The sequence below is a fragment of the Phasianus colchicus genome, chromosome 2 (assembly GCF_987193195.1).
Source record: "Phasianus colchicus chromosome 2, bPhaCol1.hap1.1, whole genome shotgun sequence".
In the NCBI taxonomy this organism is placed as follows: domain Eukaryota; kingdom Metazoa; phylum Chordata; class Aves; order Galliformes; family Phasianidae; genus Phasianus; species Phasianus colchicus.
The window spans coordinates 86,582,153-86,606,568 of NC_143437.1; the positions used below are offsets into that span (position 1 = coordinate 86,582,153).

Here is a 24,416-nt window from a genome sequence, read left to right on the forward strand (position 1 = left end):
CTGATCTAGTTGTAGGTGTCCCTGTTCAGCGCATGGGAGTTTGACTAGATGACCTTTAAAGGTCCCTTTCAATTCAAAAGATTCTATGAATCTGTATTTCTAAATTTACACAATGGCTATTATTAATGGCTTATTTTTTTCTGTCTATTTCTGGATTTGCTGTTCCATGAACTCAAAATTATCACTCCCTATAAGAAATGATCTACGTGTTTTTCTTTTTTCCTGTTTGACTGCTGATTATAATATACTAGTTAAGAAATTTAACAACTTAATAACTATTGTTAGGCTATGTAGACACTGATTTGATGAGTTTTATTTCATTGTTAAAGTAACAGAAAAATGACTGCTACTTTGAACATTGAAGTCTTGTTGATGCCCTGACTTTCATATATTGCATTTCTAACTTCAGTGTGCTAATAGGTAGTTGGTAGCAGCCACTTTATTTGTAGCTTGCATTTGCAGTTAATTACTTTTTATTTATGAGTATAGATATTGCAAAGTGCAGTAATAGTGGGTTACTAGAAGAACAACAAGGTGGCAGGATTTTTTCAAACTGATGCCCTATGACAATGACTCTCATTTGAATATGAACTTTTCAGCAGTAGCTCATGTGAATGAAGTGTACTTGCTTTTGCAGACCAAGAGGATCCAAACATCCTCTAGGTATGCAAAGAATTAAGGAAAAAAGGAATAGTGTGAGAACTGATACATGCAGTAATGTCAGCTTTTACAGTATGCCAACAAAACTTTGATTCAAAAAGTACAGTATTTGATGTAATTATTGGGAAGGCACAGGCTTCCTGGGTTGGGTGAGCTTTTGACAATTCTTATGCAGACTTTTTTCATGCAAAAGAGGAAAGATGTAGGCTGATGAAGTTCTTGGCTGTTGGGCCATCTTCAAGGCAGATTCACTGTCTCACTTGCATGAGTACCCAGTTTTTTTAGCAAATTACCCAAGGTGGCATGAGACAAACATAGGAAAGTGCAGCTACTCCTGGTCTGCTGTTGATGAGCTAAAATCCCCACATCCAAACCTCCAAACGAAGTTGGGATTACAGAGGATGTGGAAGCTGTTCCTGAGCAGACCTTCTCAGAGATTCAGTAATATTCTCTGGCAACCATGTACTTATTATATGCTTTGAAAATCATTGCTTTCTTTCATAGAATTTAAACATTTGAATTTCCATGTTTCTTTCCTTGTCCTTAAAATGAAATACTGCCTTTTTAACCACTGATTTTCCTCTAGCATTAACACTGCACAATGCCATTTACTCTTCATCTGTAAAATATTGACGTATATTTTCTGAATCCTACCTATATACCATATTGAGAGGATAAGAACTTGACATGCATGAAAACCACTGAGAACACTGCTTATTCTCCACTGTATTATTACAGTAAGGTTTTTACTCCATTCTTTGCATACTGTAGTATCTTCCCTTGTTAGAGAACAGGTAGGTGCTCTTAATAAGTAGTTTATAACACAAAGTGTCCACTTTTCTATTGTAATCTTAAATTCAATCTAAAATGCAGTAATAAAAGCAAATAGTTCAAGTGACTGTTTTTAGCGTTGCTTACTTTATTTTCAGTACTGAATCTCCAGTAGTCTCTCTAAATGCTATGCAGTCATATTGCTTTATGCTTTCCTGCAGTAGCTGTCAGCCTTCTCTGGTGCTGAGTAATGAAGATAATGTGTCCTCTATCACACATATCAGAATCTTACACTATGTGACATGACACATTTACACATTGCCAATTAATTTTGATTTTACTGCAAAATTTGAGAGCAGTGTTCAACTGTTCTGCCTTTTCCTCTCCTTCTGTAACTTCTGTAGTTTCTAAGCTGTAATTATTGAGTCTTCAATTTTGTGTTCTCTGAGTTTGTCCATGCTGTTTTGGAAGACCAGTCATCCTTTCTTCCTTTGCAGTCACCTTGAACCAACTGCAGCTTTTCTGTTTCTTGGGTAAAAGCTATTTATCTTGTTTTATGCCATGGATAATGTCAGTCATATGCTTCAGGGAAGAGAGAGGAACAGATTCTTCACATCGTCCTCCCTATTTACCTTTGGTTTTAAGAAAAGAACTAAGACATAGTAATGTTTCATTTTATTTTATAGAAATCTGCTTCAAAAATATGATTAATTATATACATTCTTGTATGCTGTATATACAGATACATATACAAAATATATATAATAGCAAACATCCTCCAGTTACATTTGATGCATGGCAGTGAGGTGGAATTTACATCACATTGTCCTATTTTCTTTCATCTTAATCCTATTTACAAGGAATTGATAGACATTAAAGATAAATGAGGCTAGTAGATCACTTTAGTTATCCTTCATCCCATCCAGAAGTCTTCTCTACAGTGTATTTTATTAGTGCATTGTTCTAATAGAGGAAGGTTTGCAGCACTTCTCTTCAGAGGCATTCAGTTGCTAACCTTACCTTCTGATTTTTTTCCTTGCATTCACCCTTATACTGTTTCTAGTTCTAGAAGTCCTCAAATGAAGTTAGTCATGGTTGGTTTTTTTTTTTGTTTTTTTTTTTTTCTCATCTTGATTCATTAATTGCTTGTTTGCCAAGTATGAAATAGATTTAACTGTTAGTACTCTCTGTTCTGGAAGAAATACACTCAAGCGTGAAGGCTATAATCCAAGCATTTTCTCTTTCCCACACTACAGAACAAACTGGAATCAGTCCACAAAGGAAAAAAAAAAAATGTACCATTCCTCCTTCTCAGGCAATTACAGGGTGTATGACTAGTTGTACCCCTGGGACAATGATGTCAGAGCTCAAGAGGAACCACCTAGCTGATGGAGAACTTCTGGTGCCAACACCATGAGGAACAAGCTCTACCTCTCCACCTACTCTCTTTAGTGTACCAAAATCTAGACATACAGAGAAAGAGCTGACAGCTCTGTCCTTTACTAGCTGTTTTCCAGAGATTATCTTCCATTTTTTGGCTGGGGGAACTGTTACCTTTATCTTCTGGACCCAGAGGTCAGGGAAGAGAGAATGAGAGCTGCAAACCAAAGCAACGGCATCAAAAAGCCTATGAGGGAAGCCATGGCCTCCACAATCCAGCAAGCTATCCTAGGGCGCTCTTTCCTGAACTAAGAAAGAATGAGGTTTCTTTCATTGCCTTTCCAACTTCTGGAGGTTAAAAATTAGCTGTTTTTTTCTTGCAGACATCTCAGGAAGTATAGTTTCACTGCCCTGGGATTTTTTATTCCAAGTTAACAGCATCCTCAAATATGTATTGTCTTTCTTTTCATACTTCCGTATCTCTTTTGTATCAATATGTAATAGCTTTCTCTGGTCAGTAAAGCAGTTTTCCATCAGCTGTCAAGGTGAAAGCAAGGGAATTAAGGATCCTCTTACAAATTCTCTTGGTGTTACTTTAAATAATGCAGTGTTTTTCTAACTAAGGGGAGCAGGTCTTGCATTCTTTGGATCAAGTTTATATATCTTTGAATTACAGTATAACATGCATTTATTTAATAATATCTTAAAGCCAAATATATTAATATGCCTTCATTTTTCCTAAGCTGGGGGATTTTCAATTGAGGAATTGGCTCTCAAGCTTCTACTTTGCTTGCAGTATTTCTGTCCAATGGTGCTAGGCCCAATAAATATTATTTCATTTTAATTTTATATTATTCCTTCATCTCCAACGGGAACTTGAGTTGGCATGAAGTACATTCTGTTATTCCTTGTCTGAATTCCTGAGATCCTGTCCACAACCCTGGTTGGCAGAGGGCGCTTGTGAGCTTCTGGAGAGATGAGACTCCACCTCAGAAGTAGGTTTGAAACACTCCTGCTCACCTTGGGTGCTGAGAGGTGGATGAGTCAGATGGCTGTGGCTCTGCTGAATTTGTGCATTAGCAGCTGTTGTATCATCATCCTGCTGGTCTTGCGTGCTGGGAGGAACAGCCAAAGGGATGATGCCCTGAGAAGCAGCTGCTGAACCACTGTCAAGACAGTTTATAACCGAGTGTGCAATGTTAACATTAAATGTGCAATTACTACTGTACTTAGTTTCCAAGCAGCAGAGTTTATTAGCTAGCTAACTAGTTTTCTGCATTCCCTTTTTCATTGTTTCACCTCAGCCTAATAGATCTGAGACTACAGTAGTCTGTCTCAGACTTTAATCCAAATTCATAACTATATGCTGGAGAAAGGTGAACAGGGGAATGAGGAGATCATAACGTAGTATCACCAGTTTGATAGTTTATAACCAATTTGTTACTAACTTATAAGTTTGACTAAGGCTCTGCACAGTAGGATTTTTTCTTGAAGTGAATCAAAGTGGAACTTTGAGACTGTGAGCACTTAAATTTTCATGACTTTCCTACAGAGAAAATTTGTGCCGCCTGAGTTAAAGGAAACACCACCATTACCCTGGAGATGATTGGTTACACAGTATTTAAATGCCTTTAGAGTGAAGAAATTCTGAACAGGTGTAAAATTAAACCATTACAAACAAGTTCTAAAAAGCATCCATTCAAGAGAAACTACGCAGACAGTACTTGCCTTGATTTCAATGGATACTGGAATGAATTTTGCATAAGCACATGTGAACAATATTTATTGTTATTTATTTTAAGATATCAAGTTTAAATTGAAAGGTCTTCAGGCAGCATTAAAAAGCAAGTCAGAACTGTATCTGTGCTAGCTCATGACCCTCCTGGCAGGACTCCAGGAATACCGGGCCTGTACAGCATTGGAAGACACTAGAACTCACAACATTTGTGGATTCATCTGATGAAGACAAAGAAAATAAATATAATGTATTTAGCATTTTATATTTTTTGAGAAGACTAAGCCTGTTCTTCTACGCTGTTATTTTTATCTTCTGGGTCAAGTACAAGGAATGGTACTACAGTGAATGAAGGCGCTCTATATGTTACAAATACAGAGGACCTTTGTTTTATGAGGGGTAGGAGAAAAATATTAACACTGTAAACTGTATTCTAGGTAGGCTGGTACATTTGTTTACTGTTTATAGATGAGAAAACCTGTGTGTGTCAAGTAGTAATTCATAGACATCTGGTGGTCCACAAAGAAGGTGGTTTAGAGAGGAATTTTAATAGTAAAGCGCTGCTACTTTTCAAACAATGGTGTTTGTATCATAGTCAAATATCTTCAGTTTTGTTTTATAGTAAATTATAGTTGTAAATATGTATTTGAAACATGCATACTATAACTAAATCATAAAGAAACAATATTTTACATGGAAAGTCTAAGAACAAATCCCTGTCTGACTGATTCTAATCTCTTGTACTGTTCATCCCATCATTCCCAGAAGAGCTATCTATACTCTTCTGGAGGGGGGGGATGGTGTATGCATAGTATATGTATACATACAATCTAACACATATTTTTCTCTACAAGGACTTAAGATGTGTCTGCACACTCTCACCAAATAAGATTTTTGTTACAAAGGCTTATAGAAACTTGAACTTATGAACATTTTTCCACTGTGAGGGGTGACTGAGCACTGGCACAGGTTGTCTGGAGAGATAGTGGAGCACTATCCTTGGGTATATTCAAAGCCCAGCTGAAGACAGCTCTGAGAAAGATGGTCTAGGTAATCCTGCTTTGAAAAGCAGGGTTTTGAACAGACGAACTCCAGATGTCCTTCTCAACCCCAACTATTGTGATACGTATGTTTCATACATATAGAAACTGTAGTATACAAATAGCTGATTGACAATAGAGATGAATTCAGCAATTTTCAATTAGTCCTGTTCATAGGGTTAAATATGCCTATAATAAGAAAGATGTTAATTAACAATTCCTTACCTTGATAATTTAAACTTTTCTGTTGGTAAAAGAATGTTAGTTCAGTTCTCCTACAGTAATTTTATCGCAGGTACTAAACAGGTAACTATTTTCTCTGTCTTTACTTGTAGTTTAATTAAAGCACAACAGTTGTCATGAAATGGCATTGTCTGGTCTATGAAGAGTCTATAGAAAGTGATAAGAAAGGCAGATAATGGTAAATCTGAAACATACATTGATCAAAGTAACGCCATGCATTTACTTCTGTCTTCTCCTGTAATTTGTGATGCTGTATGTAGAATGAACAATCTTTCTGTTTTAGAATTATGTACTCTTTGTACAAAGTTATGAAAATATTAACCTATTTGGCAATTCATATGTGAACATGTATCTTCATAAAATAAAATTAAGATTGCTTTTAGTTTTTGTTACTACAGGGCGGTACATGGAATTCCACGTTGCAGGCTACAGTATATATAAAAGACTTACCAAAAACCATGCTTCTGAAAAGCACCTGAGTTAAGATCTTTGCTTAAAATTGGCTTCTTGGTGCAATTGTTCAGTTTTTGTCCCATCATTCGCCTAATTAAAGCATCGTCTGTGTTTGGAAACAACTGTTTTGTAATTCCTGCAAAATAAGTAAAGAGATGGCATATATGAGTCCGCCAAAACATGGAAACCACAGATCCATGATCTAAAATGTACTTATTGCATCTTTGAAATTTCTAGCTACTTCAGCTTCAGCTCTAGTTTTTTTTTTCTGTCTTTATTCACTACTTCATCTACTTTGCTTTTCTCTCTGTCTTGCATATTTCCGTGCTTGTTGTTGGCTTACTCAAAAGGAACAAGAGCTTCCAGCATAAGTGTGCTCATTCTCTCTCCTTTGCTTTGTTTTCGTCAGAGACCTATTCCTATCCATGTGAGTTCTCACACCTCTGAATCTTACAGGTTTTGTTCATTAATTTTGCAGAAAATGCGTCCGTCGCACAATTTTCCCTTCTATTTTTCATCTAACTTTTTTGAGTGCAGCAGTAGCAGGACTTAACATCAGCAATTAATGAAGTTCCTTCATAATCCTCACTGCCCTTGATTTTTTTCCTCCTCTTTCATTTCCTAGAATTCCCAAAAATACCTTCTTATTTTTCTTCTCTTCCTCCATAATGTTGACACTTTTGTTTGAATTCAGGAACGTTCTCATTTCTCTTAACAAACTTCTCTGACTTCTCAGTTAGGCTCTCTGCATCACTGAACTCTGTACAGCACGCAGTATTCAGTGTTCTGATTGTCTTCCCTGCTTCCTTGTTCAGTTTTGCCTAGCTCTTTCCCTTTAGAAAAGTTACTAGTAGATCTTCCCAATAAATCTTACTCATTTTTCTTATACTGCATTCTGAATTTGTCTCATCTTACCTCGTCTAAATTTTCACTACTTTACACACTCCTTCCTTCTCTGTTCTACTTTTAGGCCTCTTTTTCTGGGTATATTTTCAAGGAAAAGAAGCTTACACAACTGTACCATCAGTATCCTATTGATAACTTTTGAAACCGCCAGCCAACTTCAACAAAACTGGACAGAGGTACAGGAAATGAAGACAAACTGGGAAGGGAACCGAGTGAACTGGCGTAGTCTGAGGGAATGACCATGGGGGAGGGATTTTGGTACAGGAATTTGGGCTATGTTATTAAAGTATTAAGCTACAGTTGTGAATCCAGTAAAAATCAAGTTTCACGTGCTCTCCAAACACTGTTTTCTTTAAATCAGCTACTTGCATCTGAACTGGTTGTCTATCCTAATCACCAAACATTTTCTGCCTTAAACCTCAGCATAAAACAAATGTTGCTTGCTTCTTTGATCCCTGTTCCTGTCTCCCATACTTAGTATCTCATTTTGCCTCAAGCAGTATTTAAAATGTCAAAATTTTTAATGTTCACTAACTTCAGAATAGAGCAGACATTGTTTTAAATTTGATCTGAGTGTGTCTTCTCTTTGCCTTCCATTTTCTTTACCTATTACTGCCATGGTCCAAGTTCAACCACTGCACATTAGCCCTTTAAAAATCTAAAAACAGTGATAATATCACTGTTCCTGAGTAATCACTAACACCACAAAATCCATACAACAGAAGTACAACTACTTAGCACTTCACTGACAGAGTTCCTAACAGATGGACTGAAAAAAAAAAACAAACATGGAGACAAAGAAGGAAATGTAAAACAACACATAACCTGGGTAGAACAGCTGTTAAGTATTAGTGACCCTCCATCAGAGACAGCCCTCTGTCAAATCAGTGCCATATTGAGTAATGTTAACAAGTTATCACCTATGATTTCCTGAACTTCATTCTGATTCATAGCTGGTTTCGCTGCTTTATCCTTTGAAGAGGATGACTTTGCACCTGTCAGGCTGTGTGTAGCCATGTATTCATGCGTATAAAGTGCTTGCATCAAGTCGTTTATAAACTTCTGAGGTTTGCTCTTGTTACAAAGTGCGATCTGCCACTTCTCAATCTTGAACTGGAAAACAAAATTGGTCACTGACATAACTGTTGTAGTTCACTACAAATTATATACAGTATTGTCTTTTTTATTTTTTGAAAGTGTATTTTCTTTCCTTTACCACAATTTCAAAAGTAATCCCTCCACAAACTGCAATTGAGATCAACTTTTAAACTTGCACACTGTTCAGTGTTTGGAACTGTACACAAGTATAGATGTTTTTTTTCAGAAGCAAGCATGTACCAGACTAAAGATCCCTATACATAATAGCAAACAGTTCATCAAGCAGCCCTTATTACTCACTAGCAGAGACAGGACATTTTCAGACATATCTGAATCCTTCTGTTTGCACTCCATGCAAGCTGGATGCGATCCAGTTCTGGCCTGCAATCTGTACAGCTTCGGGAGCATGGCACTATGCCCAACTAATATTTCTGCCTCTGAGTAGACATGCCCTAAGAACTGTGACATCTGGTCCTAGGCTTTGAGAGTAATTTCTGCACACCACAGATGTACAGAAAATATTTGAAATCTCTAATGTGCAATTTTGAATCACTTCTATCAAGGCACGTCTAGGTTGCTCAGAAAATTTATATCTCTTCAGAGATCACATCATGATACCTTGATAATTCTTAACAGATTTCATTGTTTTTTGGTACCCCACTAACTATTCTTTCTCTTGAGTCTTTATTCTTTACAGCCTCTGTGGCTCAGAGCTCTCATCTATGCTTTGTTACAATCATGGAGAACTGAGGAACAGCTTTATTCAGTAACTATGTATATATCTATTTCTACTTAACTGTCTGGAAACAAAAGTAGTAACATACAAGTCTCTATTTACTTATTAATAGTTTTGACAAATTGCTGGCATTTTTCTTAAGACTATCTCTGAAACACTTCTGTTCCCCTTTGGATTCCAAAACATTAGGCAGGAAGTTATCTCTGGATCTCAGTATTTAATTCATGCATCAACATTCTGCCCTTAGTTACAGACATGGAAAGCCACTGACATCAGAGCGTACCATTTGAGTGTGTACCAGAATGCTGAACTAAGCCCAGTGTTTCTCACAGAAAGAGCCTCAGTACAAAAAGGGCATGATGATAAAATGACATTTACCAATGTTTAAGTTCATTATACTGCATCAATAAACTTTGTAGTATATTGAGATTTGTTTTTTATGCTTGAAATTGCTTTCTAACTGACCTGTTTTTCAGTTGGTTGCTCCTCATCTTCCACATTCAAAGATATTGGTGAGCTGGAGTTACTATGCATAGCTGCATACACATCTGCTAAAGAGTTGTTAGATGCTTTCCAAACAGCATGTGAATGAAGACTCGATGTAGATGTTGTCACTCCCCCTTTGAGCAGTGCTTCAGCCATGCCTACCAGTTCCTCAAAATGAGTGACTGCCTGTGGCAACACTGAAATAAAATCAAAAGTGATGGATAATTAAAGCTTTCAGACTCATTACATAAGCATATATATTTTTGCGGTTAGATTCCTGTCATACTGCAAAAAGACTCCAAGTGGTCAGCAAAGATGCTTTAGCACATTCTGTTTCTATTCTCTCAAATACTTTCATTTGTTTTGCTGTCCCCATCCAGGAAGATTTGGCATCTGCTTTTGGAATATGGTAGACCAGCTCTCTGCACTGCTGAGAAGAATCATTAGTTCATGCCCATTGGGCACTAAGCTTGCTATTTCTTTTCTTTTCTTTTCTTTCTTTCTTTTTTTTTTTTTTTTTTGGCTTGTTTCAAAGCAGTTACACAACTGCATAGACTTTTTTTTTTTAGTTTATAAAAGATATATTTTGCATGTTCTTTCTCCAAACAATATTTACTTTCAAAAACAAATTTTTATTTAGTTCATTAATAATCAGTTCAGCAGAACAAAAAGGATGCAAGGGGCAAAGAATCACTAAATTATTAGAAAACAGCGTAAAAGACTAATAGAATTGCACAAGATGCAAGGGAAATGAGCCTAAATATGTATGGAAAGTTGTCAGACTAACAAAATGTTTAAAAATAACATTCAGAAAGGTGGAGATGAATGATTCATGTCAAGGTGAATAACATGGAATAGAGTTATATGGTCAAAGAAACTGGTAAGTGCTTGCAAAATTGTATGACAAAGAAACATGAGGCAGTCTAAGGATGCTGTAAGGAAGCTGGCAAGGGGAGCAGCAAGTCTTTCAACCTTTCAACCTCCTCCACTAATGTATTAAAATTTCAGATCCTGTTTCAGCTGCTCCAGAGTAAGGAACAAGAAGAAGTAAGAGGGACTTCAGAGATGACTGTGATTAAGGGTTCATTTATTAAAAAAAATAGATGTAAAAATATTCTGGAAAAGGACTAAATTTTTTGTAAAATGAGTTCAGATTATCAGTAATGAGGAATTTCTAAAGTAATTAGAAATTAAATCACTCCAGAATAAAGAAAATCTCAGTTGATCAAGAAAAACCTCAAAAAGATTAAAAAACAGTGTATGTTGGACTGGTCAGTGGAGTATTTAAACTAAGCTGATGGTTATATATGGCATACAGACAGATTTCTTCAAACCAACCATCAGGAGTTACATTTTTCCATTTCTAACTATGATCTCATGGCCACCACAGAAGACAGTTGTTTTTGGTTTTCATTGTTGTTGTTTTTTAAATCCAGTGCTGCTGGAATTAAATGTTCCTATGTATTAAAGACTTTGGTGCTAACAGTAGACCTTGATCACATCAAGTATTCGAGCATCCACAATTTCCCTTCAGACAGTCTCCTATAAATAAAGCTTTTCATGACCTCCAGGTTTCCCTTTTCATCAAAAAATTCCCCTGATTGTACCTTGAAGCATCACCAGGGACTGCCTCAGGCGGCAGTTTTCTCTCATGGTGTCTGTCAGCTTCCTCTTGAGACTTTTTATTTTGGCACACAGTTCCACCTTGGATAGTTGAAATAAAGGCTCTTCATCATCACTGCTGCTTTCACTGCATAGAAAGTTGCTTCCTGAATATGGTTCTCTCTGAAAAAAAAAAAAACCCACAAAACAATAAATAAACCTCAAAAATTTAGTGCTATCTACAGCAACAACATAAAACATTAAACCTAATGTTCAAATATCTAGCTAAATTAAAATATTCTCTTCGTACACAGAATGTATAAGCAGACTCGGTGCATTATAATAATACTTCTCACTGAATATAAATATTACCATTGCTATTAAAATTCAAAATGAAATGTTAAAATAAGGTATTATTCTCTGTTCTCCATTCACCAATTTTCTATGGCAGTATCTTTCAGAACTGTTATCTTAACTAAAACATCTCAGTTTGCTTTTGCTTACTAGATTGAAATTGCTGAAAATGAGATCACCTGTTTGTTAATTAAAGACGTTTCAAGTTGACTCAGGATGCTGGCAGGAGCAGATGCCTGAAATGCTTTTTTTCTTTTTATATGCTTCATCATCTTCTGCTATGAACAAGAGCATAATAGCATCTTTGCAGTCATACAGAGACTTTCAGTGTAACCTCACAGCATATTGTGAATTTTTATTCACTCTGCACATAACATTAGCAGTATTTATGAAAAACAAATCATAAGTCAGTAATATATGTCTTTCCCCACATTATGTCACTGCACATTTCAGCACAATGCAAAGCTCAGCAAACCCAGCCTCTACTTCTGCTGTTGTCAGACCTCTGTCCTATTGGAGCAAACAGAATCACAAAATCACAAAAGTCTTCTGGTTGGAAGGAAACTTACAGATCATCCAAGTTCCAACTCCCTACCTTGGCAGGTACACATTCCACTAAACCAGGTTATCCACACCCCATCCAGCCCTGCCTTGAACACCTCCAGGGATGGGACATCCATAGCTTCTCCAGGCAGTCTGTACCAGTGCCTCACTGCTCTCTGAGTAAAGAATTTCTTCCACAGATGTAACTAAATCTTCCCTCTTTCAATATAAAGCTATTAGCCCTTGTCATATCATTACCTGCCCTTGTAAAAAGTCCCTCTCCTGCTTTCGTGCAGGCCCTGAAGTCTTGAATAATACTTCCCTCTCTTAACAGTAAAAGAGAATGGACCTAACTGCTCCAATAGGTTATTTTGCTGAGGTATCACATGAAGATTGCCTTTACTATCCATATTAATTGTATTATACTGTAAAGAATAAATATTTTTGCTCTGTTTCATTATGTTATGGGCGTACCAATTTCAGGCACATAAAAGACAGAAACTCACCTGTTTTTTACCCAGGTCACTGTCTTCGCTTTCTGAGAATATCATTTCTATCCTCTTCCTCTTGCCTTTTCCAAGGACTTGTATTTTTGTAATTTCATCCTCTTGTAGTATCTTCTGCATCATGTCTACCAGCTCTTGGGGATCATCTGAAACAAATTGAAAAAGAGATCAAAGCACAGAAAATTACGTAGCAAAACTTCATAATTAGATTAAAATCTATTATCAGACAAATGCTCTGCATCTGCACTCACCACTCATGTATACAACTTTCACTAGATGCTTTTCTGTCTTTCTTTCTGCCACAGGCCAGTTTACCAGCACATGTTCATTTGGTTTCAGAAATCCTTCTAGTTCACTGTCATCACTGGGAAGATTCTGAATCCATGAAGTCTCTCCAATTTGCAGTGAGTTGTCATTTATAAAATCAAACAGCGTGAATTTTTTCATTTTAAATGTTTTTTTGTCATACAGACAGCCTGTAGGGTGTCACAGGAAAAATAACTGTTATTGCATCGCACCACAGGAATGTTACAAGAATACTTTAAACCCCTTCCCCTCAATAAGTTCTTATTCCTGGATTGTGAAAATACTTTGGATAAAGAAGCGAAAACTAGCCAAGCAGCATGTTTTATCTTCCCTGAAAGATGGAGGTGGTCTGCTCAATACATCAACATCAGAAAGAAAATTATCTCAAAAAATATTTGCAGTAAACAGCTTTTACTTACAGAACCACTGCTTCCATGTTACTGTCACACCTAATTGATCTCCTCCCCATGATGTCTGTTACCACATTTACCTTAACAAAAGTTTTCAGTGTCAGTGACCATCCAGCCTCAGACCAAAAGATACAGCTATGACCAAAGCTTCTCTAGAATGAAGGAAAGCACTGGTTCCATTTGCTGTTAAAAGGGATGCGTGACTTCCAGGACGGTATTAGTCATCTTGTGGCACTACAACTGACAATCCCAGAACAACTCAGGACAACTGGCTGGATGAAGTATGACACATTCTGACAGTGGAAAACTTGATGTACTGAAGAAACTATAGGCTGAGGAAGTCAGCTCTGCAGACTGAAGTGTAACAGCAACAATGAGAACACAGATCCTTATATACAGATAAATCCTCTGCCTACATGAAACAATGCTGTTAAAGCTAAGGGCTAATATTAACACCTTCTAAAGAGCTAATGCTCTACACTGAGAGAAGAAAATAAGTAATACCTGGTGTTCTGTTTTTCTAATTAAGTTGATACGCCTCACACAAAAGTGAATAATGTAATATTGTATGTAATGATAATGTAATATCATTACAGAATCACAGAAACACAGAATGGCCAGGGTTGGAAGGGATCTCAAGGATCATGAAGCTCCAATCCCCCCGCTGCAGGCAGGGCCACCAACCTCCACATTCAATGCTAGACCAGGCTGCCCAGGGCCCTATCCAACCTAGTTTTGAACACCTTCAGGGATGGGGCATCCACAGCCTCTTTGGGCAGCCTGTTCCAGTGCCTCACCACTCTCATAGTAAAGAGCTTCCCCCTGATATCCAGCTTAAATCCCCCCTCCTTCAACTTAAAACCATTTCCCCTTGTCCTGCCATCATCTATCCTTTCAAAGAGTTATTAAACTCTATTCAAAATGTAAACAGCTGACACTATACTCAGGGAAGATATCTTCCATTTTAAAACTCTTGAAACAGATAAACTGATTTTGTCAAACTTTGGTTTTCTTTCCAACAAACATATGAGTTGGCCTGTCAGTTCATAGAGCTACAAACTCAAGAATTCCCAGATGTGACAGTGGGATCTGTAATTTATTTGGTTTCGATCAGTCAGAAGAAAACATAGTGCCTTACACAGATGCTATCAAAAAGGGAACTCAGAGCTAGGAGAGAATTAAGTGGGGCTATTATGTCAAAATGAGAAAATCTGTCTGCAGTGCTGGAAGAAGCAATGTCCATTTATCTGCAGAAGCCCAGCTCACCACTATTCATGATGTCTATGCTATGCCTCCAAAGAACTGGCTTTTCATGCAGAGTTGAACTTGTTAATTTGCGTAAGACAACTGTGCACTTGTCAGCATGTTAATTGATAAAGAGGTAAACTGCATAAGAAATGATCATTAAAAAGAATATTAAATCCTGCTTTTCTGCAGAATGTATTTAGGTGTGACAGTAGAAGGATTGTTAACTACTGAACTGCTAAAGAAAGGAGACTGTGTTTGCAAGAATTCACATTAATTTTGTTTAAAGAAAAATCTATCCCATGTAAATCCTGGAGAGAAGACAGTCAATGCCCAGCATAAATCACCAGAGGCCCAATTCTGTCACATATCCACACTGAGTGGATCCTCACTGCACAGAAAGGAATCATTCAAATGAACAAACACCCAGACAAGGCAGAAGCCAAAGGAAGAAATGTTTCAGCACTGACTTGAATAGATAAGATCCAAAATTAAATGGGATGTTGGTTCAAACAACACTATATTAGATTTAATACAAACCATACATGCAACGTCAATATTTTTTCATCTTCAGCATGAAGGTATTAACTTCCAGAACCACATGGCAGATTCAGCCAGCAGACTTTTACTCCCTTCTGTTGTTTGGCTCTTGATAGTTGTGAGCTTCTCCATTACTCCCCTAAAAGCCCACATTATGTCAAGAGACTTGCAGCAAAGTCAATGTACTAAGACTACAAGCTGATTAAGCAAACTGTGCTTTTTTGTGTTTCCCTGCCTCTAACAGAATGTAGCTGTGTTTTGTCCCTTACTTTGTACTGAGACAAATACCCCTCTGAGCTAGTGAGGGGTTACCTGCCAGTTCCAGGTAAGTACTGAATGCACAAGTGATTCAAATCCTGAAAGATCAGTGATGATTGCTCTGGATGCTTAGTAAGATCAATTGATATGTGGATTTCTGGATGTTCAGAGCCCACAGATGTTGCTCGGGGCAGCTGTGGACTGCGTGGTACGTGGCATATATAATTCCTCTCAGTCTTTACACCAAACAACCTATCCAAGGTGGAGGAGAAGAAAGAGATATGCATGGGCCTCATACACCTGGATCCATGAAGAGAGCTCCAGGACAAGATGGCAGGACAAACAGGAAGTGCTGACAAAACCAATCTGCTCGTCAAAGCTAGGGAGAATTTGCACCATGAACACTGCAGGGCTCAGAGCTCAGTAATTTGTCTAAATCATCTAAAAAGCTCTTTCGAGCTGTCAAGATTCTTGCCTATGGTGGGAGGGTGTACTAGTAAACAGAGAAGCTGATTTCACTACGCATCTTAACAGTTGCCAAGTTAAAGTATAAGCTACATTGGATTCAGAGAGAAATTAGGAATGGATTTCACAGAGTCACAGGAGCAGAAATGAGAAATATCCATTCCCTTAACTCATGCAAGAAGTCAGAAAGCTCCTTGGCACCTTTATGAGGCCTGCTCTCAGCCCTGCTACTTCTGCTGCTTTGAAGATGCTAAGGCAGGAGGGCAGTTCAAGGGAACAACAGAGGCTGGCCAGGTGCCCCTCCTCTGCTGCAGCTCCTCCAGGCATCAGCTTAGCTGCTTACATTACATATAAAATGACAGAACTATTATATTGCCAAATAAAAGGAACAGAGTGCAATAATTAGCGTTAGCATTTTTCTGTTATTGAAGGTATGGCCTCAGCTCCCTCAGTACACATTAATCAAACTGTGTATTTTCACAGAATTTATTACGACAACTCAGGGACCCTGGGGATAATATCTAACTGCCTGCTGGCATCATCTCCAGCCTGTGATTAAGGAGAATGGAAAGGTAGAACAAAATGTCCCTAATGAAGAAAAGGAACAGAAAAATATTTCACTTACTGGAAGAGAAGTCCAGCAGCATTTTCTCAACTGTCCTCTCACTTGTCTAAGGACTTCAGATGCCTCTCTAAAATGTTTTCTTTGTCAAAACAGATCAAAGGTGAAATATACTGCATCACCACAAAAAACAGAAATAAAAATGTGGAACAAGATTCATTTTACTTTCACTAGCTTTAAAAATGAGAGGTTGTCTAGTCACACTTGGCTCTCCCCACCTCTGCAGAAAGAGAGGTGATTCATCTCAACCTAAAAATACATCTCAGAGAGCAGATGACCTACTGTCTGTGAGAGCCTATTTCTCTCCACTGACTATCATTCAGTGACCATATGCGGCTAAACTGTGTCTTTATAAAGTTGGCTTGCTCCAACCCATTCTATATTAATTTGAAGCTGAGGGATAGATTCCAGTTGACCTCATGCTATATGAAGCTAAAAGGATGAAGTCTGCTAAAGCGTATCTGATTGGTTGTCTGTTTTAAATCTTTCCTACACAGTTCTGCAAGTCATCCAGTAAGATTTTGGACTGTAAGCGCTGTATTCAGTGGTTTAATTGGAAGACTTAACTGTTCACAGACATTTCCCAGAGTGCAGCTACTGACCACAGAGACAGAATTACACAGCCTCTCAAAGCCGCTTGTGTTCAAGTTGCTTAATTCTGCTGTCTTCTCCATTTGAAAACACTGGCTACTTATTTGAGAAGTACTGAAATGTTAATTTATGATTTGACACCGTTCAAGGACACATACCTTTTTCTAAAGTGATTTGTAGAGGGAAAAAAATACAGAAGAAGCCATTTAATTGTAAAGCTCTGCACAGAAAACATTAACTGGACTTAATTTTAACAAAAGTGTTAACATCTTTCATTCTGCACAGATGCTACAAATTTGCACACAGAATACTGTTACTAAGCAACCCCAAAAGACAGAACAACAACAAAAATCCCCACAGAAGTCATTTAAAGACATATCTCACCCTTTGACTGACATACTCTGTTCCATTCAGATTGAGTTGGCAGATGGCATGCTGAGATAATTATTTCTCTTTCCTTTCAGTAATGTAGTGTAAAGTATGACACATTTACGACATGAGATTGTAGGCCTACTCAATGGGTCTGATTCTACTGTGGCTTAAAATAGAGCTTTGCCACTAATTTCAGCAAAACAAGAAACTGTACTGCAACCGTGTAAGCACAGTCTCTTAATGAAATGCTAGCATTTTATACAGTCTACCCTCTACGTTCAGCCATTGTTAATCCCAGTTTTTCAGGGGGAGGAGAGAAAGGAGGAACAAAACAGCAACTCCAAAATTCAAAACCAACCAACCACGAAAACAAACAAACAAACCCCCAAACATTTAGTGGACTAGAAATTCATTTATCTCATTATTTAGTTCACTTCAGCATGATGAATAGCAGCATCAGACTTGGTGTGAGTTATTTTGATGATGGCATTTTACATTGAAATTGTCAGGACATTAAACATACTGTTAACACGAAACTCCTGGCCTGCACTAAAGTAGCAGAATTCCTGGTTCTCTGTAACAAATTTATGATGGAAAATATGACTCTATTTAAATATGCTATATGACCTTCAGTAGCTTCTAATCTTACTACCCTGAAACCAAAGGAAGATTGACTAATGATTTCAATGGAATAGACAGTGTTAGAATACAGTGCTCAAAATATTTTCTGTGTAATATCTTAGTCATTTTATGGGAAAGCATGACTTAAAAGTACAGATATATAGCACAGATATTCTTGCATTTTGGTGTTTGAAAATCATCTGGAAACCTCAGGGAGCAGGTATCAGAACATTTCTGTAACTTTCAAGGCTGTAAATATGCAGGAATGATCCCACTTGTCTTCCACTAACAGGAAAGACAAAACAACGTGGTTCTTACTACTAGTAGCTCACCTCCTGGCTGTAGATTATTACCCAAGTATAACTAGCCTCAGAATAATCACAGATACTTTTTAAGAAGCGATGCTATTCATAGTTAAGCAACATCATTTAGCCTTATTTACAAAGAATGTCTCATTGACTTCAAAGTCACAGTAGCATTTGGAATCCACACAGTTACATACAGAATTTGGCCTGTATCTTGTCCTACTTGCTAAACTCCATGTGTTTGGCCCACGGACACCACAAAGCAATTATTCTTTTTCAAGGCAGTATCCTATGTGCTGACAGTTTTAGCAACCTAGAAGTTCTATAAAATAGCACCAATACTCAAATATGCCAAAGACCTTTGCAGGACTGTGGCTTAAGTTACAAGTTTGAAGAAAGTATTTGGAGATAGTTTAATTTCTGCATCAAATTGCATACTTCTGTTGTGTAATACCGAGTGACAGTAAAGGAAGAATAATGAATTTATCAAGAAGATAGATATATTTAATACCTCTTGGAGAACTTAACTTTTGTTCTAATAACTTACTCAGCTAATAGTGAAAAATAGTGTTCACTTAAATTTAAAGATAGCAATTTGGCATTATTTTTAGGCTTTAAGGATGAGATTCAGTTCTAGATTATGGTTGAGGTGTCACTGGTGTACTAGGCATCTAAGTTACTGTCATCACTGGAGGGAGAACTAGGGATCAATTTGGCTGCCCAAATGTAGGTGACTAGTGCCAGCGCTCTGTGATGTTGTGCTTAGTCTTCAGCTACTACTTCAGAAGTGCAAGTCTTCCATGGGTCTCTCATCACAACTACCTGTGCAGATGCCTCAGCCTGGAATACCTCCATCACTCAGAAGAACCAAGCTACTACTGAATTTAACCAAAGCCAAGGGGAGAGAAATTCAGCTTATTTCAAATGCTCAAAGGCAGAGTTAAGTTGCCTAAAAATAAATGAACGGAGCTATCTTAGATTCTAACATTGTTATGCCAGCTTCCAACTACCCTTTCTTATAAGCACTGTACATAGGGCCAAGACCATCTTCCATGCTCATAAGGATGGTTGCTAACTCCAGGCATCTCAAATTGGCACTAAATGTAAAAAATAAGAGAATTGCTTTCTAGGCTTCAGTTATTGAAGTTATTCAGTCAGGGAAAGTTTGATCAGATGCAAATCTGTGCTGAGGTGCAAAAGCTGTGCATTTGCTCTGTGTAACAACCAAATACTATTTCCTTAACACACTCCAAAGAAACATATAAAAGGCTGAAAAAGTATCACAAGTTTCCATATGCAACTAATGCAGTGTTCAAACTCACTAGCAAACTGGTGTGAGAGTCTGTAAGAGGAGGCATCTTATTCTTTTTGGTGGCATAATCTATCATATATTCTGATAAACTGTGCTGCCCCAAAGCATTACTATGAGAAACATAATACATGCAGCCACAAGAGCATAGAAGTGAAACAGCAGCTAGAAATTCCGCGCTTGATCTCTGGTCAGTATGTAATAATCCAGTGGCATCTTAGCTATCTCTACTCATGTGTCTTTATTGGCTGCCATAGGTGAGTGATAATAGGCTAGAAGTCATGCCTGGATGACACTCTTTTACTCCAAAGACATTCCTCAATTGCTCCAGTTTCTCTGTGTATCAGTGGGGAGGAATGAACTTGATGCTATCCAGTTAAAAAGAAAAATTAAAATTAAACAAATCCTTATTGCTATTAGAGTTCATGAGTTAGAACAGGAGACATATATGTTGTCCAATTACTTCAGGGAATATTAATGCAACCAAGAGTAGTTCTGTATGCACTTAGGAGAATTTACAGAAAGGTATACCCCTGAGAGAACAAAAAAAGCTTAGACCTTATTATATCTATTTTTTCTTGTCCTGTAAAATTAAATGTCATCTTAGCATTCACAGTTCAACTTAATTAATGTAATAGCTGAAAGACCAATATTGGTCTGAAGCAATCCTTAAGCAACTAATAAAGTGCAATTCCCTCTGGGATGCAGTACCATATTCAAATTGACAACTGCTACATTAGACACTGCCAAAAATGAACAGGGAACAGAACAAATTTTAACCAAGGACATATGGGCATACCAGTGCTGTAATAGGGAAAAAAAAAAAAAAAAAAAAGCTGTGGAGCTTTACATACATTTCTATCTAGGCTCAAAATCAGCCATCTATCTGCAAAGTCAATCTTTGCCCACAGAATTCCTGCCAGCATTTTCCCAGCAATGCTCTATGCTGTGAGTCGACAGCTGCATGGCTCCTATGCCATGTGATTACATCCAGTCCAATAAACAGAGAGATAAAACAGCAAGTTCTGAAGGTTTATCAGCTCACACAATGAGGACAATTACCTCTGCATATATTAAGGAGGCAGGAACTTGGTTTTCCACCATCACCTGAAATACTTGCAGACTGCAAAATTTCCCAGTCATGTCCTGCAGCACTTAAATTAAACCACTTTGTCCTGAGTGGATCGTGTAACCTTTACAGTTCAGCTTCTCTTTTCAAATGATTTGAAATAGTAATATGTACTTAAATTTCAAGGATAGTGCTAGAATTAAATAGCAGTAATATGCTGACCAAACATACAAAGCATTGTATGGAGCAAAAAATTTTAATCAGTTCAGCAGAATGAAGATTTTCAACAGCTTTGCTGAATTTAGAACACATCACTTCAGATAACAAATTGTTGAAACCTGATGCTTTTATCAAGATAAAGATTGGTATTCTTTCAGCTGAAGAATGTATTTTAGAAGGTTTAATCATCTACCAGAAACCCTCACAACATACACTCATACATCATACTTAAACTGCTAGAGACCACGCTGAAGACAGAGTGTGACCCCTGAAGAACAATTTTGAGGGGAAAAGGTCAATTATGCCTTTGAATGAAGTTGCTAATACACACAGTATGATATTTTCCGTATTTACTTATGTTGCTTCTGGGTTCCTACTTGATTAGAAAATTACTACATATTTTGTTAAGAAGTATTTCATGATTAGAGAATCCTTCTAACCAGTTGTTATTTAAGCAGAATACTTAATTATAATTAATTAGCAGAAACATGGTCCTTGAAGCACAGAAGAGAAAAAGGATCTTATCCTTTCACTTATTTTTTCAGCTAAAAACTTACTCTTTCACTACTCTTTTGAAATCATATCACATGTCATCTCCTATTCTTATGTCTGCATCACCAGATCTACCATCTGACTTTCTTCTTTTGGCTTGCTGATACAGAGAGCCTTGCAATTGTCAAATGAAATCCACAAGGCCCAAAGCAGCAAGAGCAGTGATGACTTCTCAGACTGCTGAGTCCCCTTGAATGCCACAACTTACACTGTAGGAGGTCAGCAGGCCTTTGTTCATATGGTTTATCTACCTGAAATTCTATGATATTTTCAACTTTTTTTTTTTTTCCCAATTTGTTTTCTCCTTATAGTCTAACCCCTTGTACTCAGGTAAGAGTTTCTTTTTAAAGAGCTGTTGTGCAATTCTGCATACGGGGCAAGGGGGAGGGAAGAAAGGATCCCTGTCTTCAGCCCTTCTAGGCAAGACTGCAAAGTCAGAACAGGATTCTGTGAGATACAGAGTGGAAAAATACTTTAGGTCAACACTGACTTGTTTCTCAACAGGAAGATGGCTGTTGCTGCATCACATTCCCTGCTCAATTCTTCCATTAAACTGGAGAACTCAAATGCAAAGCTTGCTGCTTCTGTGCTTCCCACAGCTTTTAAAAATAGGTAAGCAGCTGCCTCGAGTGACTGCAACCTAAGAAACATTATCCTGTACTGCACTGTCCCTTGTCACTGCAAATATTTGCAAGTCACTTCTTTTAGTGGAGCCTGTGAAGCAGAACCTTCCCCTCCCTCTTGCCCACGCACATCTCGCTGCTTCCTCCCTCAGCATTGCTAAAGCAAAAGGCTGCTTCTAAGCCTCCTTCTGCAAACTTCAACTGTGGCTGTGACTTTGCGGCTGCTTGGTTGCTCTGTGGGCCCTACTGAAACAAGCATCACAGGATGCTGCCTCCCACCACCGCATATCACTGCAAAACTACAGCCATATCACGCATATCCTGAAATAGCAGAACCCCGTACTTTCTGCAAGGTCTAAGTTCCAAATTTGTAAGACCTCATCAGATTTGCCTCAGCCTCTCAACAACTCAAATCTCTGTTCTGATCTGCTCTTTCCACAATCAGCCTTAAAAATTGGTTACCTTCTTTCACTTCTTCTTGTATGAGTCACCTCCTGTTCACCTCCAGGATTCTCCTTCTGAGGTCAAATCTCAGGTGGGAGCCAATGGCTTTCTTTAACTTTCTCTCCTCATTCCTTTTCTCTTCTCTGTTTGTCATTCTTAAGATTTATGAAATGTTCCCTGAAAAACATTCTGAAAAGAAGTTCATATTAAAAAACACTGTATCTCAAAGAATTACTGTGATTTGTCCTAATTACTATTTGGAATAACCTAGACACGTATTGCTCACTTATTTCTAATGCCAAAACCCAAACTTCAAACTTTATTGTTCACTACTACATCAAACTTCACTACAAAAGCAGCATTTTAACCACGCACTGCAATCCCACAGTATTTAACAAAGAGACATTAGTAATAAGCATTAAGAAAACCATAGCAGCAGCATGGCGTGCATGAGAATGTAGGCTCTAAAGCCTGGAGCAGCAGCTCTTTGAACAAACCACACATCAGCATTTCTTGTACAAGACTGAATTCTGTCCTGAATATGAAAAAAATTAAGCTGCTGCCATGTAATTTATCATAGCTTCTCGGCAAAATGTTATCTTCAGGACATGAATGTGCTCTAGGGCTTAGACAGGAAAAGCTGCAAACTTTAAGGCAGCAGCCAAGCATTACAGATTTGTCAGCGGTGAAGCGTGAGTTCTCTGCAACTCCCCGTGCAGTCACCTCTGTGCTGCGTTTCCCAGAACATCCCATTATAAAACAATATAAATCAAGTGCTGAGAAGTTCCCGCAAGGTACTGCAGCAAAGCTGGGGACGTCGCAGCGCTTCACCTCGCGCTGCAGCCGGGGGACACGGGGCGGTACGGCGATCTCCAGGTAATCTGCATTAAAGCCGCGCTGCAGTACTGCGGTACTGGCGGATTTCGGCGTGGCGTCACGTGACACAACACAGCCCCGCGGCGTCCGTCAGCCCCCAGCGAGCGAAGGGAAGCTTTAAATCAAAGGCTGCCGGATTGCAGCCGCCCGCCTTAAGAAGTCAGGTGGCAGGTTGTATTTTGTGGAGATAAACTGCTGTACGTTATGAAACGATATAAAATTCCTGAGGTAAAATAGCGTCAAGATATTACTTCTATACCGGCTGCCACAGCCGGCGCCAAGAATCTCCCACTGAAAACAGGTTTCCCTGACAGTAAGGAGTCACAGCGATATCACAGCGTTATTATCGCTCAGCGATAAAGGGCCTTCTGCACCACAACGATCACGTTTCCCCTTCTGATTTCAGCCACCACAGCCTGCTTCCCTCTGCCCGCCCTTCCTGCCCTACCTTCTGCGGGCTGGAAGTGGCCGCACGCCTTCGTGCGCGCACCTGAGAGCGCGGTGACACCTCAGCGTTACTCCGACATCCCCGCAGAGATCCGTTCTTTATCCTACGAAGCTCCAGAATCCTTCCTCTGGTGCTCACGCCCAAGACGGATCCACGTTCAGCACGGGAATCGCCTTTGAGCGCAGCAACGCGTTTTATAACGGCGTTCCCTCGGCGCCCCGTGAAGGCGCACACGGCCGCCCGGTCCCGGCCCGGATGGCACGGCCCGCCCTGGGCGCCGAGTGCGGCGGCACAAACGGCGGCTCGGAACCAGGCGCTCAGCTCCCCTCCCGCCCTTCTCGCCGCTTCGCCTCCCGCACCCGCCGGCACCTGGCCCGTTCCCTCCCGCTCCCGCCCGGGGGTACCTGGCAGCAGCCATTTTCCGCCTCCCTCTGCAGCAGCTCCGCGCGTGATGTCACCGGCCGCCGCGGCCGCGCAGCCCCGCGGTGCTCTTCTTCTTCTTCTTCCTCCTCCTCCTCCTCTTCCCCTCCTCCCCCGGCTGCCATGCGGGGCACGCCCCACCCGCCGGTGCCCGCGGGCGCCCAGCGCGCCGCGCCCGCTCCTCGGAGCCGCGCGGAGGGAAACCCCA

General features: G+C 39.0%; 1 protein-coding gene across 6 annotated transcripts; it reads right to left on the bottom strand.

Moving 5' to 3' along the window:
* Positions 1-2,094: 2,094 nt before the first annotated feature.
* On the bottom strand, positions 2,095-24,390 carry BEND6 (BEN domain containing 6). Of its 6 annotated transcripts, none has more exons than XM_031611193.2 (10): positions 24,193-24,390; positions 22,483-22,653; positions 12,765-12,989; positions 12,514-12,659; positions 11,644-11,742; positions 11,116-11,293; positions 9,488-9,705; positions 8,109-8,301; positions 6,280-6,418; positions 2,095-3,977 (listed from the first exon to the last, which is right to left on the bottom strand). In XM_031611193.2, the coding sequence occupies exons 3-10, from the start codon at positions 12,958-12,960 to the stop codon at positions 3,713-3,715; spliced, it is 1,434 nt and encodes a 477-aa protein (XP_031467053.1). In that variant the 5' UTR covers positions 12,961-12,989; positions 22,483-22,653; positions 24,193-24,390; the 3' UTR covers positions 2,095-3,712. The 6 variants fall into 6 exon arrangements, with proteins under 6 accessions (XP_031467053.1, XP_031467054.1, XP_089992386.1 ...); XM_031611194.2 differs by lacking the exon at positions 24,193-24,390 and adding an exon at positions 23,789-24,158; XM_090136260.1 differs by lacking the exons at positions 22,483-22,653; positions 24,193-24,390 and adding an exon at positions 16,363-16,383 and having other exon boundaries at positions 2,095-3,348; positions 3,832-3,977.
* Between the last annotated feature and the right edge of the window lie 26 nt (positions 24,391-24,416).

Bases quoted from the DNA above. Each gene is read 5' to 3' on its own strand.
- BEND6 (XM_031611193.2), bottom strand. From the start codon at position 12,960: ATGAAAAAATTCACGCTGTTTGATTTTATAAATGACAACTCACTGCAA. The intron at 11,294-11,643 runs GTGATCTCATTT...TTTTTTTTTCAG, and splicing joins CGTCTTTAATTAACAAACAG to AGAGAACCATATTCAGGAAG. The intron at 8,302-9,487 runs GTCAGTTAGAAA...TTTGTTTTCCAG, and splicing joins AGCAACCAACTGAAAAACAG to TTCAAGATTGAGAAGTGGCA.